Below are 13673 nucleotides of genomic sequence, written 5' to 3'. Positions count from 1 at the left end.
ATAATCTAACTAGAAACAAAATATATGAACTCACTATGTTTGTTTCTCTAAAATTATTCTCTTTGGCATTTTGATCCAGGCTGATATTCAGCAAGGACATATCAAAATGGCTCAACTGACTATTACAATATTAAAATTCTTCTAAACCAGTGGCTAAATAGTTACTGTCCTAACACCCTGAGTAGCTCCCTAATCTATATTCCTACCCCCACCACCCTCAACTCCTCCACCTTTATCTTCTTCTCCATGTTACCCAGCCCTTCCCTGAAGATCCCAAGGCCTCCCACCTTCAAGCAACAAAGGGGTTAACTCCTGGCAAAGTAGGAGGTCTCTTGTACCCTGCTTCAATGTTATGGCTGACATCTAATAATCTTTAACTATTTTCTAGCAAATTGTATCTGGAGGGTAGTAATTTTTCAAGATTGGCTAAATGTTTCTTTAATAATTCATATTCTCAATTTTTTAGGTTTTGGTTTTATTTGTTTCAAAGTTATATGTGCATATATTTTAGAGTAAAAAAATTTTACAGGGTAAGAAAAACAGCAGTTGTGCTTGCCTCCTCCCACTACCACATTAAAATTAAAACTAAATTATAGAACAACCACCCTTGAGAACTACCTGAAGACTAGCTGAACAGAATTCCTATAACTAGGAATACAAAGAAGAAGCCAGGCAGAGACATGCTATGAGGTACTCCCACACCAACGTGTGCCAGTTTAGAATCAGGAGGGAGCCCTGGCTGGTTTGGCTTAATGTTTAGAGCGTCGGCCTGCAGACCAAAGAGTCGCAGGTTCATTTCCGGTCAAGGGCACATACCTAGGTTGTAGTTTGTCCTTGGCCCTGGACAGAGTTGTACAGGAGGCAGCCAGTTGATGTGTCTCATATTGATGTTTCTCTCTCCCTCTCTCTTTCTCTCCCCCTCCCTCCCACTGTATCTGAAGATAAATAGAAAATTATCCTCAGGTAAGGATTAAAATAGAAGAATCAGAAAGGATGTCTTAACTGCAGAAGTACCCTCCGAGGAGAAAGGGGCCTCACTTTACACTGGACTCCCCAGCCTGGACCACCAGTGCCAGGAAGAGGAGTCCTCATAACATCTGGCAGTGAAAATCAGTGGAGATTCTGTCCAGGTGAGACAGAGGTCTGCTGGAGACTTAGGTATCCTCCTATAGGATCCAAATACAAACCCACTCATTCACAAATACTCAACAGTAGCTGAAAAAGTGTCAGAGATACACAGTGGGGGGAAACTGAATTGTCTGGCTTCAGAGTGAGGGCTGGAAGAGAAGCTCTGGCCTGGACAGAAGTGCTGACAGGTGCCATTGTTTCTTTGTTGAGCCCTCCCCCAAAACCAGTACAGAAGAGCTTCAAATCTGTGTCTCCATCAAATTGGCTAATACCATTTACCCCACCCTGGAGATTCCCTGAAAATCTGCCCAACCTAACTGACTCACAGGTTCCTTTCAGCAGCTGTTCCTCACAAGCAGCCAGTGTTGACTGGTGCTGTGGAGTTTCCTAAAACCTCTCAAAGGTCCACAAACCCCAAACAAGCAGTAACAGGTCTCAACTTGCCCCATATCACTTGCTATGTAGCCCCAAGGCTGGCACTAATGGCAGTTGGCCTCAGTTTGCAGCTGAGACTCTCCCAGGTGCCTCCAAGCCCAGCACATCTGCAGATCACTTTGTAGCTCTTACCAGGTAGCCCAGGACTGGACACAGGCAGTGGCTGACCTTGGCTTGCACTAGAGCCTCTCCCAAGAGGCCCCAGAACCAACACACTCAATGGCGAGCTTTAGACCATATTGGAGCACTACCCAATTAGCTCCACAAACAACATACCCAAAGGGTAGACTTGGTAGGCACCAGAGTCCTGCTAAAGTGAATGCTGCTCTGTGGGGTCAGCCCTTGCATCACAGCTCATCCACTGTCATTCCTCACAGTCAGTCAGCCTGAGGGTCAATCCCTCCCACTGATGTTGTAATAGCAATTAGGGCTCAACTATAGGAGGAGGGCACACACAACCCACACAAGGCATATCCCTGGAATACCTGGCTCAGGTGGCAAAGAAGACTGCATCACCAGGCCCCATACAACACCTACTACATAAGGCCACTCTGCCAAGACCGGGAGAATTAGGAGATCTACCCAGTACACATAAACAAACATAGGAGTCAGCCAAAATGAGAAGAGAAAGAAACATGTCCCATATGAAAAACAAAACTTGAGAAAAAGGACTAAATGAAATGGAGACAAGCAATCTACCAGATACAGAGTTCAAAACACTAGTTATGAGAATGCTTAAAGAAAAAAAAGAATGCTCGATGAACTTAAGGGAAGAGTAAATAAAATCAGTGAGAACTTCAACAAAGAGATGGGAAACATAAAATGAACAGAAAACAAAAATAAAGAAGCAGTAAAAAATGAGAAATATAATAACTGAAATGAAGAATATATTAGAGGGAATCAACAATAGATTAGATGACACAGAGGATCAAATTAGTGATCTAGAGACTAGGTATCAAAAACAGCCAATCAAAACAGCAAAAAAGAAAAATAATTTTTTAAATGAGGATAGTTTAAGAGACCTCTGAGACATCATATGCACCAACATTCATATCATAGGGGTACCACATGGAGAAGAGAGAGAGCAAGGGAATGAAAACCTATTTGAAAACATAACGACAGAAAACTTCTCTAACCTGGTGAAGGAAATAGACTTACAAGTCTAGGAAGCATATAGAGTCCCAAACATGATGAACCCAAAGAGGCCCACACCAAGACACATTATAATTTAAATGCCAAAGGTTATAGACAAAGAGAATCTTAAAATCATGAAAAGAAAATCAGTCAGTTACCTACAAGGGAGTCCCCACAAGACTGTCAGCTGATTTCTCAACAAAAACTTTGCAGGCCAGAAGAATTTAGCACAAAATGTTCAAAGTGATAAAAGTAAGGGACTACAACCAAGATTACTCTCCCCAGCAAGGATATCATTTATAATTAAATGAAAGAAAAAGAGCTTCCCATACAAGAAGGAGTTCATCACCACCTACCAAGTATTACAAAAAGTGTTAAAGAAACTCCTTTAAGAAGATGGAACAGCCCTGGTCAGTTTGGCTCAGTGGTTCAGCATTGACCTGCGGACCAGAGAGTCCTGGGTTCAGTTCCCGCTAGGGGCACGTACCACAAAAAAAAAAAAAAAGAAAAGAAAAAAAAAGAAGATGGAACAAAATTAAAAATATGAATAATAAAATGGCAATAACTGCATAAATATCAATAATCACTTTATTTTTTTATAATGTTTATTTATTTTACAGATGTTTCTCCTTTTTCCCCCATTGACACCCTCCTCCCAATCCTGTTCCCTGCCCCCCCACCCCCAGCATTATTGTCTATGTTCTTGTATACACATACATAAGTATAAATTCTGTGGTTCATCTCTTCCCTTTCCTCCCCTTCTGAGGTTTGTCAGTCTGTACCCTACTTCTATGTCTCTGGGTCTATTTTGTTCATCAGTTTGTATTGTTCATTATATTCCACAAATAAGTGAGATCATGTGATATTTGTCTTTCTCCGATTGGCTTATTTCGCTTAGCATAATACTCTCCAGGTCCCTCCATGTCGTCTCAAAGGATAAGAGATCTTTCTTTCTTACAGCTGCATAGTATTCCATTGCGTATATGTACCACAGCTTTTTTATACACTCATCTATTGATGGACATGTGGGCTGTTTCCAGATCTTAGTGATTATAAATAGTGCTTCTATGAAAAAAGGGTTAGATATATTCTTCTGATTGGTGTTTCAGGCTTCTTAAGATATATTCCTAGAAGTGGGATCACTGGGTCAAATGGCAGTTCCAGTTTTAATTTTTTGAGGTAACACCACAGTGTTTTCCATAGTGGTTGCACCAGTCTGCATTCCCACCAGTAGTGTACTAGACTCCCCTTTTCTCCACACCCTCGCCAGTACTTGTTGTTTGATGATTTGTTGATGGTGACTATTCTGACAGGTGTGAGGTGATACTTCATTGCTGTTTTAATTTGTATCTCTCTGATGATTAGTGACACTGAGCATTTTTTCATATGTCGCTTGGCCATTTGCATGTCCTGTTTGGAGAGGTGTCTCTTTAGGTCCTCTGCCCATTTCTTAATTGGGTTCTTTGTCTTCCTTTTGTTGAGTTGTATGAGTACTCTATATATTTTGAAGATTAATCCCTTATCTGATGTATTGTTGGCAATTATGCTCTCCAATATAGTGGGTTCCCTTTCCATTTTGATGGTTGTTTCTTTTGCAGTGCAGAAGCTTTTGAGCTTGATGTAGTTTCATGTGTTCATTTTTTCCTTTGTTTCTCTTGCCTTGTATGAGTAAAAATTCTGCTGCATGTGATGTCTGAAATTTTGTTGCCTGCATTTTCTCCTAGGATTTTTATGGATCATGAGTCACATTTAAGTCTTTTATCCATTTCGAGTTTATTCTTGTGTATGGTGTAAGTTGGTGGTCTAGCTTCATTTTTTTTGCATGTAGTTGTCCAATTTTTCCAACAGCATTTATTGAAGAGGCTATCTTGACTCCAATGTATGCTCTTGCCACCTTTGTCAAATATCAATTGAGCATATTTTCTTGGGTCAATTTCTGGGTTCTCTGTTCTGTTCCATTGATCTATATTCCTGCTCTTGTGCCAGTATCAGGCTGTTTTGATTACAGTGGCTTTGTAGAACTCATACAACTTAACACCAAAAAGGCAAACGATCTGATTAGAAAATGGGCAGAGAGCTTGAAATGGGAAATAGTATGGAGATTTCTCAAAAATTAAAAATAGAACTACCATATGACCCAGCAATTCCATTTCTGTGTATTTATTCAAAGAAATCAAAAACACTAATTCCAAAACACACATGCAACCCCATGTTCATTGCAGTATTATTTACAATATCCAAGATATAGAAGTAACCTAAGTATCATTGATAGATGAATGGATAAAGGAGGGGCAGTCCATATATACAATGAAATATTATTTAGCCATAAAAAAAGAACAAAATCTTGCTCTGGTCAGTTAGAGCATTGGCCTGCAGATGTAATGGTCTCAGATTTGATTCTTGTCAAGGACACAAGCCTCTGTTGCAGTTTGATCCCCAGCCCTGGTCTGGTTGTGGTCATGCGGGAGGCAACCAATCAATATGTCTGTCTCACATAGGTGTTTCTCTCTCTCTCTCTCTCTCTCTCTCTCTCTCTCTCTCTCTCCACCCCCCCACCCCCACCTGAAAATCAATGGAAAAAGAATGAAATCTTGCCATTTGCAACAACAGGGATGGACCTACATGATATGCTAAATGACATAAGTCAGAAAGAGAAAGACAGATACCATATTATTTTACTTATACATAAATTCTAAAAAACAAGCAGACAAAACACAAATAAACCCATAGATACAGAAAACAAACTGATGGTTGCCAGATTGGAGGGGGTTATGAAGCTGGGTGAAAAAGGTAAAGGAATTAAGAAGTACAAATTGATAGGTACAAACAGTCCCAGGGATGTAAAGTGCAATTCAGGGGATATAGTCAATAATATTGCAATAACTATGTATGGTGGGTGCAAGACTTATTGGAGGGATCATTTTGTAAGTTATATAACCACTATTCTGTACCCCTGAATCTAATATAATATTGAGTGTCAACTGTAATTGAAAAAAACTCAGCAGTCTCTCACTATCATTTTCTCCTTTAGCTCTTTAAGCTGGATGTTTTGGTATTTGTCTCCAATTCTTAAGGAATATGCTTGCGCTATCATCTCTTGGATTTTTAGTTTTTGAAATTATTTTATTGACATCTCACTGTGACTAATGAGAATGAAATTCTTTTTCTGGTCATATTCTTAAAATTCTGTGTTAGCATGATTTTGGGAAAATATTTCTACACTGGCAGTCAAGAGAGCTAGATTCAAGTCCTGACTCTTCCGGCCATTTGCCTTTCTATGGTTGTTTCTTAATCTATAAACTTTGAGATTTAGGTAAATTTGTTTCTAAGGCTCCACCCAAATCTTCTGACTTTGTTAAGCAAAATTTGTATGAATCAGATGATTATTCAAATGTTTACTGTTTAAAATAATATTTTTGTAAATTCTTTTTAAAGTAGAGAAAACAGATTTAATTTAAATTTGAAATTATAAACTGTTCTTAAAGCAAGTTTCACTATCTGTCCACAAGTTATAGGAGAAGAAACTAAAGAGAAGTAACTAAAATGCTAACTATAAGATTCAAAATAACTCTAGAATTGGAACTCAGGAGTTTTGCCTGCTGATCCAAGACTTGGTGGTTTATAGCTTATCATAACGATCATTTTATGTCATACCTCATACATGTAATCGTAGACCAAGCCTTTTTCATCAAAGTGGCATTCCCATTTACCCACAGAATCAGGCACTGGGTTGTTTTCATTTTTTCCCAGTATCATTAATCGTAGGAAAGAATCAAAAACAATTCGACCATCTGTATCACAGCTTCCTCCAATGGACCAAATCAAAGAAAATGTAAAGCAAGCCTGTGGTAAAATAAAAAACAGAAAAACAGAGACAACCATGTGGTGATTGCCAGAGGAAGAGGGGTGAAGGGAGGTCGAAGAAGGGAAAGGGGGATAAACAGCAATGGAAGGAGACTTAACTTTGGGTAATAAACACACAATACAACATATAAATGATGTATTGTAGAATTGTATGCCTGAAATCTGTGTAATTTTATTAACCAATATCACCCCAATGCATTCATTAAAATTTTATTTTAAAATGATTATTTAAAAGAAATTTTTAACAAATTAATTACAATTTAACATATTAAGATCTGGTTAACCTACTTGGAAAAGATTAGATCTATAAATAAAATTGATTGGAGCACAGCTAAATCACAGTCATTTCTCTGGCAATAGCTGTCTAAACATAAAATACCCATGCCACACAACCTAGGAATTTCTCTTTCAGGACTATGTCCTGAAATATATTTCCAACTGTTAAAGTAATATATGTGCAAGAAAATTCACTGCAGCATTATTTGTGATAGCAAAAGGTTAGAAGGAACCCAAATATTTTTCATTAGGGGTGCTTAATTGGATTATGTTGCATGCACTGGAATGCGTGCAACTGCTAAAAAAAAAAGGTATCTCTACTGATGTGGAATGATCTCCAAGCTATATTGTGAGAAAAGATTTTATGAAGTATGTATGGTATGCTAACATGTATAAAAATGTATACATATAAGAGTATGCATCAGCCCTGGCCAATTTGACTCAGTGGTTAGAGCTTCAGCCTGAGGACCAAAGAGTCATGGGTTTGGTTCCAGTCAAGGGCATGTACCTCAGTTGCAGTTCCACCCCCAGTACTGGTCAGGGTCATGCGAGAGGCAACCAATCAATATGTCTCTCTCACATCAATGTTTCTCTCTCTCCCTCCCTCCCTCCCTCCCCCTCTATCTGAAAATCAATGCAAAAATATCCTGGGGGGGGGGGGTAGATATCCTTGAGTGAGGATTAAAAAATAATGATAATAAAGAGTATGCATCAAACACCTCTAGCAAGCTACCTAAGCACTAGTAATAGTAGTTGCCCTGAGAATGGCTAAGAGACTGGTATAGATGGAAAAACTACTTTTGCCTTCCAAATATTACTCTAGGCACATGCCTTATCTAGTTTAAAATCTATCAAATATATTTTTAAGAGAAAATTTTCAACCAGGTATCGATATATATTAGTTACTATAAATGATTCTGAACCATTAAAATAATTTTGGGAGTTTAGGTTTACCAACAGAATAAAAAGTTTTAGGAAATATATAACATGAAGTTTACATAGGTAAACTATTCCTAGGACACTTTTATTTTATAAAGAGGTAACACTGATATGTATGGAATAATATTAAAAACTAATTCTGTGAAAGGCAGCTCGAAACTTAGGGAGAAAGGGGGATATGAATAAACTGTATTCAAACATATCTGTTCAATTTTTTTGAAAGTGGAAGGAAATAAAGACAAATGAGGAGGGGAAAGGAAGAGATTATGGTTAGCAGGACCCCTGGAATGTGAGATGTCTGAGGTAGTTTTCTGTGACAACAAGATGAAGGGAAAACTATAGGAGGAAACTACTATTACCACAGAAGAGAAGAGAAGGCAGACTGTATAGAGGAGATCAAGACTCTCAGGAACAAGGTGGTAGATGGGAAAGTAGCATACACCAGGGAAGAAAGCAAAACACCTCTTTCCTTTGGCTCCCTCAGAGTCATGCTCTCTGGCCTTCTCTGACTTCTAGACATTAGCTAACCTGCACCACTGACTCCTCCCCACCCATATGCTCCATGGATTCTGCCAGCAGTGCTCCACCCAACTGGTGGCATGCCTGCTCCTTGTCTTTTGAGTCAGCTTCCTGAAATCTACCTCCTGGTTTAACATTGAGACAAAATTAATTCACCTGAAGTCCATATTAATTATTGTCACTTTGTTGTTTATCAAACTATGATATTTTATCAATAACAGGGTAGATTTGGTTCATTCTGATATATTTTACTTTCTTTAAAGCATTTTTTAAAACTCAGAATACCAGGTCAGGGGCACTTTAATGTCTCCAGCTATTCTTTCAGTGCTCACGAAAACACAGCTCTAGATCTTACAATGTCTTTATCAGTACAAGTATCATTTGTCAGAAGCATATTTTTCCTGTAATTAAAAACCACATTAAGAATAAAACCAACCATAATCCAAACACGAATGTGCTTGCTTGTAGGATCATTTTCTACCACATCACAGAGGAGGACTTCAAAGAGGCGTATGAGAGATACAACCACATTACTATCACTTGTAGGAATCAGTTCCTGCAAAGTGGAAAAAAAAACAACAAAAAACTTTTCTTTCACTTTATTTGAAAAATACAAGAAGATAGATATTTTAAAAACTGATAAAAGCATACATAGTTTTCATAAGGTGTTTATAACTTAAACTTAAAGAATTTAAACTGTATGCATAAATACATCTCTCAAACATTTTGGTTTAACATATAAGAAATAAAAACTAGCTACTGTAAGAGAATAAACAAGGTTCTAGGGATAACAGAAATAAAGTCTCTAACAGCCATTCATACATTAATTTATTCAACAAACACTTATGAAAAACATACTATGCCTATATACTAAGCTAGGAGATATGGAAATAAAACACACAATATCTGAAAAGGAGTGATAATGAAATTAAATAACTCCAAGGCCCTCAATTTTTACTCACACAGTGGACACACAGACTAGAAAGCCAGGTAAACATAAAGGAAGAGACATTGAGTTATACAGCTACAAGACAAGGAATATCCAAAGACAAATGAAACTGGAAGGGGTAAGGAACAGTTCGCCCTTTTAACTTCCAGAGGAAGCATAACCCTGCCAACATCTTTTTTTAAAAGTTTTTTTATTGAATTTATTGCAGTGACATTGGTTAATAAAATTAGATAGGTTTCAAGTGTACAATTCTATAATACATCATCCGTATATTTACCACCCAAGGTCAAGTCTCCTTCTGTTACCATTTATGTCCCCTTTACCCTCTTCTACCTGCCCCCACTCCTCTTTCCCTCTGGTAATTACCATACTGTGGTCTGTGTGGATGAGATTTTTTTTCTTAATCCCTTTAGCTATTTCACCCAGCCTCCAAAGAAACTTGACTGGGTCAGAGAATTATAGCGTTACCTTGCATTTTTTCTTACGAAGATTTAAACTGGGCCAGATTAACCAGTCAAAAAGTCCTCTCAGAAGAGCCTGATGATCTGGTTCCTGTAAAGGTCCATTCAGTGTAGTCAACCATGAAGACACAATTGGTTCCCATCCTAACTGTGAGGGTTCCAAGTAAATCATGCCACAGCGGCTTACAGTGGCGGGCTAGAGAAAAAAAGACAAATTTTCTTTTTCCAATATTGCTTTTATACCAATAGCATCTGGCAGTTATTAATTACTACTTTGTATGACTTATAAGGACCTTCATGATCTGGCTCCTGACTTTCTTTATAGCTTCACATACTACTTGAATTATTTTAAGTTACAGTTCCCCATGCATGCCTTGGGTTCAGGTCTTTACATCATGTCATGATTTGGAATGCCCAGCCCTAACCAATCTTCCTGGAGAAGTCTCATCCCTCGAAACCAGATCAAACACTCAAAGTTTTCCATGGTCCTCCTCTATCCATTCCTCTCTGGGGGCACTCCCCTCCCTCCATCCATATTCTTAGAGCACTCTATATTGGGATTATTTATTAACATGCTTATCCTCCCTAAATGAGCACACACTGTGTCCTTTTTTTTTGCCTTTTTAAAAAAAAATGTTTCTCCCCCCACCCCCCAGATTCCCACCTTCCTCTCCCGCCCCACCCTGTCCCCACCTTTGTATTCCATGTTCATTGTTCATGCATACATACAAATAAGTTCTGTGGTTTCTCTCTCCCACACCACTCACTCTTCTGGGGATTGTCAGTCTGTACCCCACTTCCACATCTCTGGGACTACCCCATTACTCAGACTGTTATGTTCATTATAGTAAGTGAGATCATATGATACTTGTCTTTCTCTGTTTGGCTTGTTTCGCTTATGATGATACTTTCCAGGTCCCTCCAGGTCCCTCCATGTCGTTTCAAAGGATAAAAGTACTTTCTTTCTTACAGCTGCATACTACTTCATTGTGTATATGTACCACTGCTTTTTTTTCTATTCGTCTACTGATGGACATTTGGCTGTTCCCAGATCTTAGCTATTGTAAATAGTGTTGCTACGAACATGGGGGTACATATATTCTTTCTGATTGGTGTTTCAGGCTTCCTAGGGTATATTCCTAGAAGTGGGTTCACTGGATCAAATGGAAGTTCAATTTTTAATTTTTTGAGGTAACACCATATTGTTTTCCATAGTGGCTGCACCAGTCTGCATTCCCATCAGCAGTGTACTAGAGTCCCCTTTTCTCCACACCCTGGCCAACACTTGTTGTTTGATAATTTGTTGATGGTGGTCATTCTGACAGGTGTGAGGTGATACCTCATTGTTGTTTTAATTTGCGTCTCTCTGATGATTAGTGATGTTGAGCATTTCTTCATATGTCTCTTAGCCATTTGTATGTCCTGTTTGGAGAGGTGTCTATTTAGTTCCTCTACCCATTTTTTAATTGGATTCTTTGTCTTCCTTTTGTTGAGTTGTATGAACACTCTCTATATATGGGAAATTAACCCCTTAATTTATCATTGGCAATTATGCTCTCCCATACAGTGGGTTGCTTTTTCATTTTGATGATTGTATCTGTTGCTACGCAGAAGCTTTTGAGTTTGATGTAGTCCCATGTGTTCATTTTCTCCTTTGTTTCTGTTGCCTTAGGTGATGTAACAGTGAAAATTCTGCTGTGTATGATGTCTGAAATGTTCTTGCCTACATTTTCTTTGAGGATTTTTATGGATTCATGAGTCACATAGAAGTCTTTTATCCATTTTGAGTTCATTCTTGTGTAGGGTGTAAGTTGATGGTCTAGTTTCATTTTTTTTTTGCATGTAGCTGTCCAATTTTCCCCACACCATTTATTAAAGAGGCTGTATTTACTCCACTGTATGCTTTTGCCACCTTATCAAATATCAACTGAACATATTGCCTTGGGTCCATTTCTGGGTTCTCTGTTCTGTTTCACTGGTCTATATGCCAGTTCTTGTGCCAGTACCAGGCTATTTTGATTATAGTGGCTTTGTAGTATAACCTGAAATCTGGTAATGTGATCCCTCCAACTTTGCTCTTCTTTTTCAAGATTGCTGTGGCTATTTGAGGTCTTCTTTGGTTCCATATGAAATTTTGAAGTATTTGTTCTAGTTCTGTGAAGTATGTCATTGGTATTTTGATGGGGATTGCTTTGAATCTATAGATTGCTTTAAGTGGTATGGATATTTTAATGATGTTAATTCTTGAATCCATGAACAAGGTGTGTGTTTCCACTTTTTTATATCTTCCTCTATTTCTTTTTTCAACGTCCTGTAGTTTTCTGCAAATAGGTCCTTTACTTTTTTGGTTAAGTTTATTTCTAGGTATCTTAATTTTTTTGCCGCAATGGTAAATGGGATTGTTTTTTCAGTTTCTCTTTTTGTGAGATCATCATTGGTGTATAAGAATGCCGTCGATTTTTTGATGTTAATTTTGTATCCTGCTACTTTGCCAAATGCATTTAGTAAGTCTAGTAAATTTTTGATGGAGTCTTTGGGGTTTTCTACGTGTAGTATCATGTCATCTGCGAATAATGACAGTTTCACTTCCTCCTTTCCAAATTGGATCCCTTTTATTTTTTCTTCCTGTCTGATTGCTGTGGCTAAGACTTCCAGTACTATGTTAAATAAGAGTGGTGAAAGTGGGCATCCCCATCTTGTTCCTGTTCTTAAGGGAAATGCTTTTAGTTTTTGCCCATTGAGTATGATGTTGGCTGTAGGACTTTCATATATGGCCTTTATTATGTTGCGATATGATCCCTCTATTCCCACATTGCTGAGCATTTTTATCCAAAAAGGGTGCTGGATTTTGTCGAATGCTTTTTCAGCGTCTATCGATATGATCATATGATTTTTATCTTTCATTTTGTTTATGTGGTATATCACATTTATTGATTTGTGAATATTGTACCAGCCTTGCATCCCTGGGATGAATCCCATTTGGTCATGGTGAATAATTTTTTTGATGTATTGCTGGATTTGATTTGCTAGTATCTTGTTCAGGATTTTGGCATGTATGTTCATCAGGGATATTGGTCTGTAGCTTTCTTTCTTTTTAGTGTCTTTCTCTAGTTTGGGAATTAGAATTATGCTGGCCTCATAAAATGAGTTTGGAAGTCTTCCTTGTTCAGTTTTTAAAAATAGTTTGAGGAGAATGGGTGTTCGTTCTTCTTTGAATGTTTGGTAAAATTACCCTGTGAAGCCGTCTGGGCCTGGGATTTTGTTTGTTGGAAGAGTCTTGATTACATCTTCAAATTCTTCTGTTGTTATTGGTCTGTTCAAGTGTTCTGTCTCTTTCTGGTTCAGTTTTGGGATACTATGTGTTTCTAGAAATTTGTCCATTTTGCTTAGATTGTTGAATTGTTGCCGTGTAATTGTTCATAATATTTGTTAACAATCCTTTGTATTTCTGTGGTGTCAGTTCTTATTTTTCCTCTTTCATTCCTGATTTGTGTATTTGGGTTCTCTCTCACTGTTTCTTGGTGAGTCTAGCTAAGGGTCCATCAATCTTATTTATCTTTTCAAAGAACCAGCTCTTCGTTTCATTGATGCTTTGAATTTTTTTAATTTTATTTCTGTCTCTATGTCATTTATTTCTGCTCTGATCTTTACTATTTCCTTCTTTCTACTTGCTCTGGCGTTTTCTTTATGTTTGCTTTCTAGTTCTTTAAGTTGTGAGGTTAGATGGTGTATTAGAAATTTTTCATGCTTCTTGAGGTAGGCCTGTAGTGCTATGATCTTCCCTCTCAGAACTGCTTTCACTGCATCCCATAGATTTTGTGTTGTTGTGTGTTCATTTTCATTGGTTTCCAGGAAATTTTAAATCTCTTCCTTCATCTCCATGGTAACCCATTCACTGTTCAATAACATGCTATTTAGCCTCCATGTTTTCAAGTGTCTTTGCATGTTCTTGTTGCAATTGATTTCTA

General features: G+C 37.9%; 1 protein-coding gene across 1 annotated transcript in view; it reads right to left on the bottom strand.

Moving 5' to 3' along the window:
- DNAH12 (dynein axonemal heavy chain 12) overlaps window positions 1-13673 on the bottom strand; it is a 276436-nt gene that overhangs the window by 120196 nt on the left and 142567 nt on the right. Inside the window, exons 36-38 of the mRNA XM_036266455.1 lie at window positions 9713-9901; window positions 8732-8851; window positions 6352-6540 (exon numbers count right to left, since the gene is read on the bottom strand). Coding sequence (XP_036122348.1) covers window positions 6352-6540; window positions 8732-8851; window positions 9713-9901 — 498 coding nt within the window. The remainder of the gene's footprint in view (window positions 1-6351; window positions 6541-8731; window positions 8852-9712; window positions 9902-13673) is intronic.

The sequence above is a fragment of the Molossus molossus genome, unplaced genomic scaffold (genome assembly GCF_014108415.1).
Source record: "Molossus molossus isolate mMolMol1 unplaced genomic scaffold, mMolMol1.p scaffold_m16_p_18, whole genome shotgun sequence".
Lineage (NCBI taxonomy): Eukaryota > Metazoa > Chordata > Mammalia > Chiroptera > Molossidae > Molossus > Molossus molossus.
The sequence above is the reverse complement of the archived record's forward strand: the minus strand, read 5'-3'. Positions and strand labels throughout refer to the sequence as shown.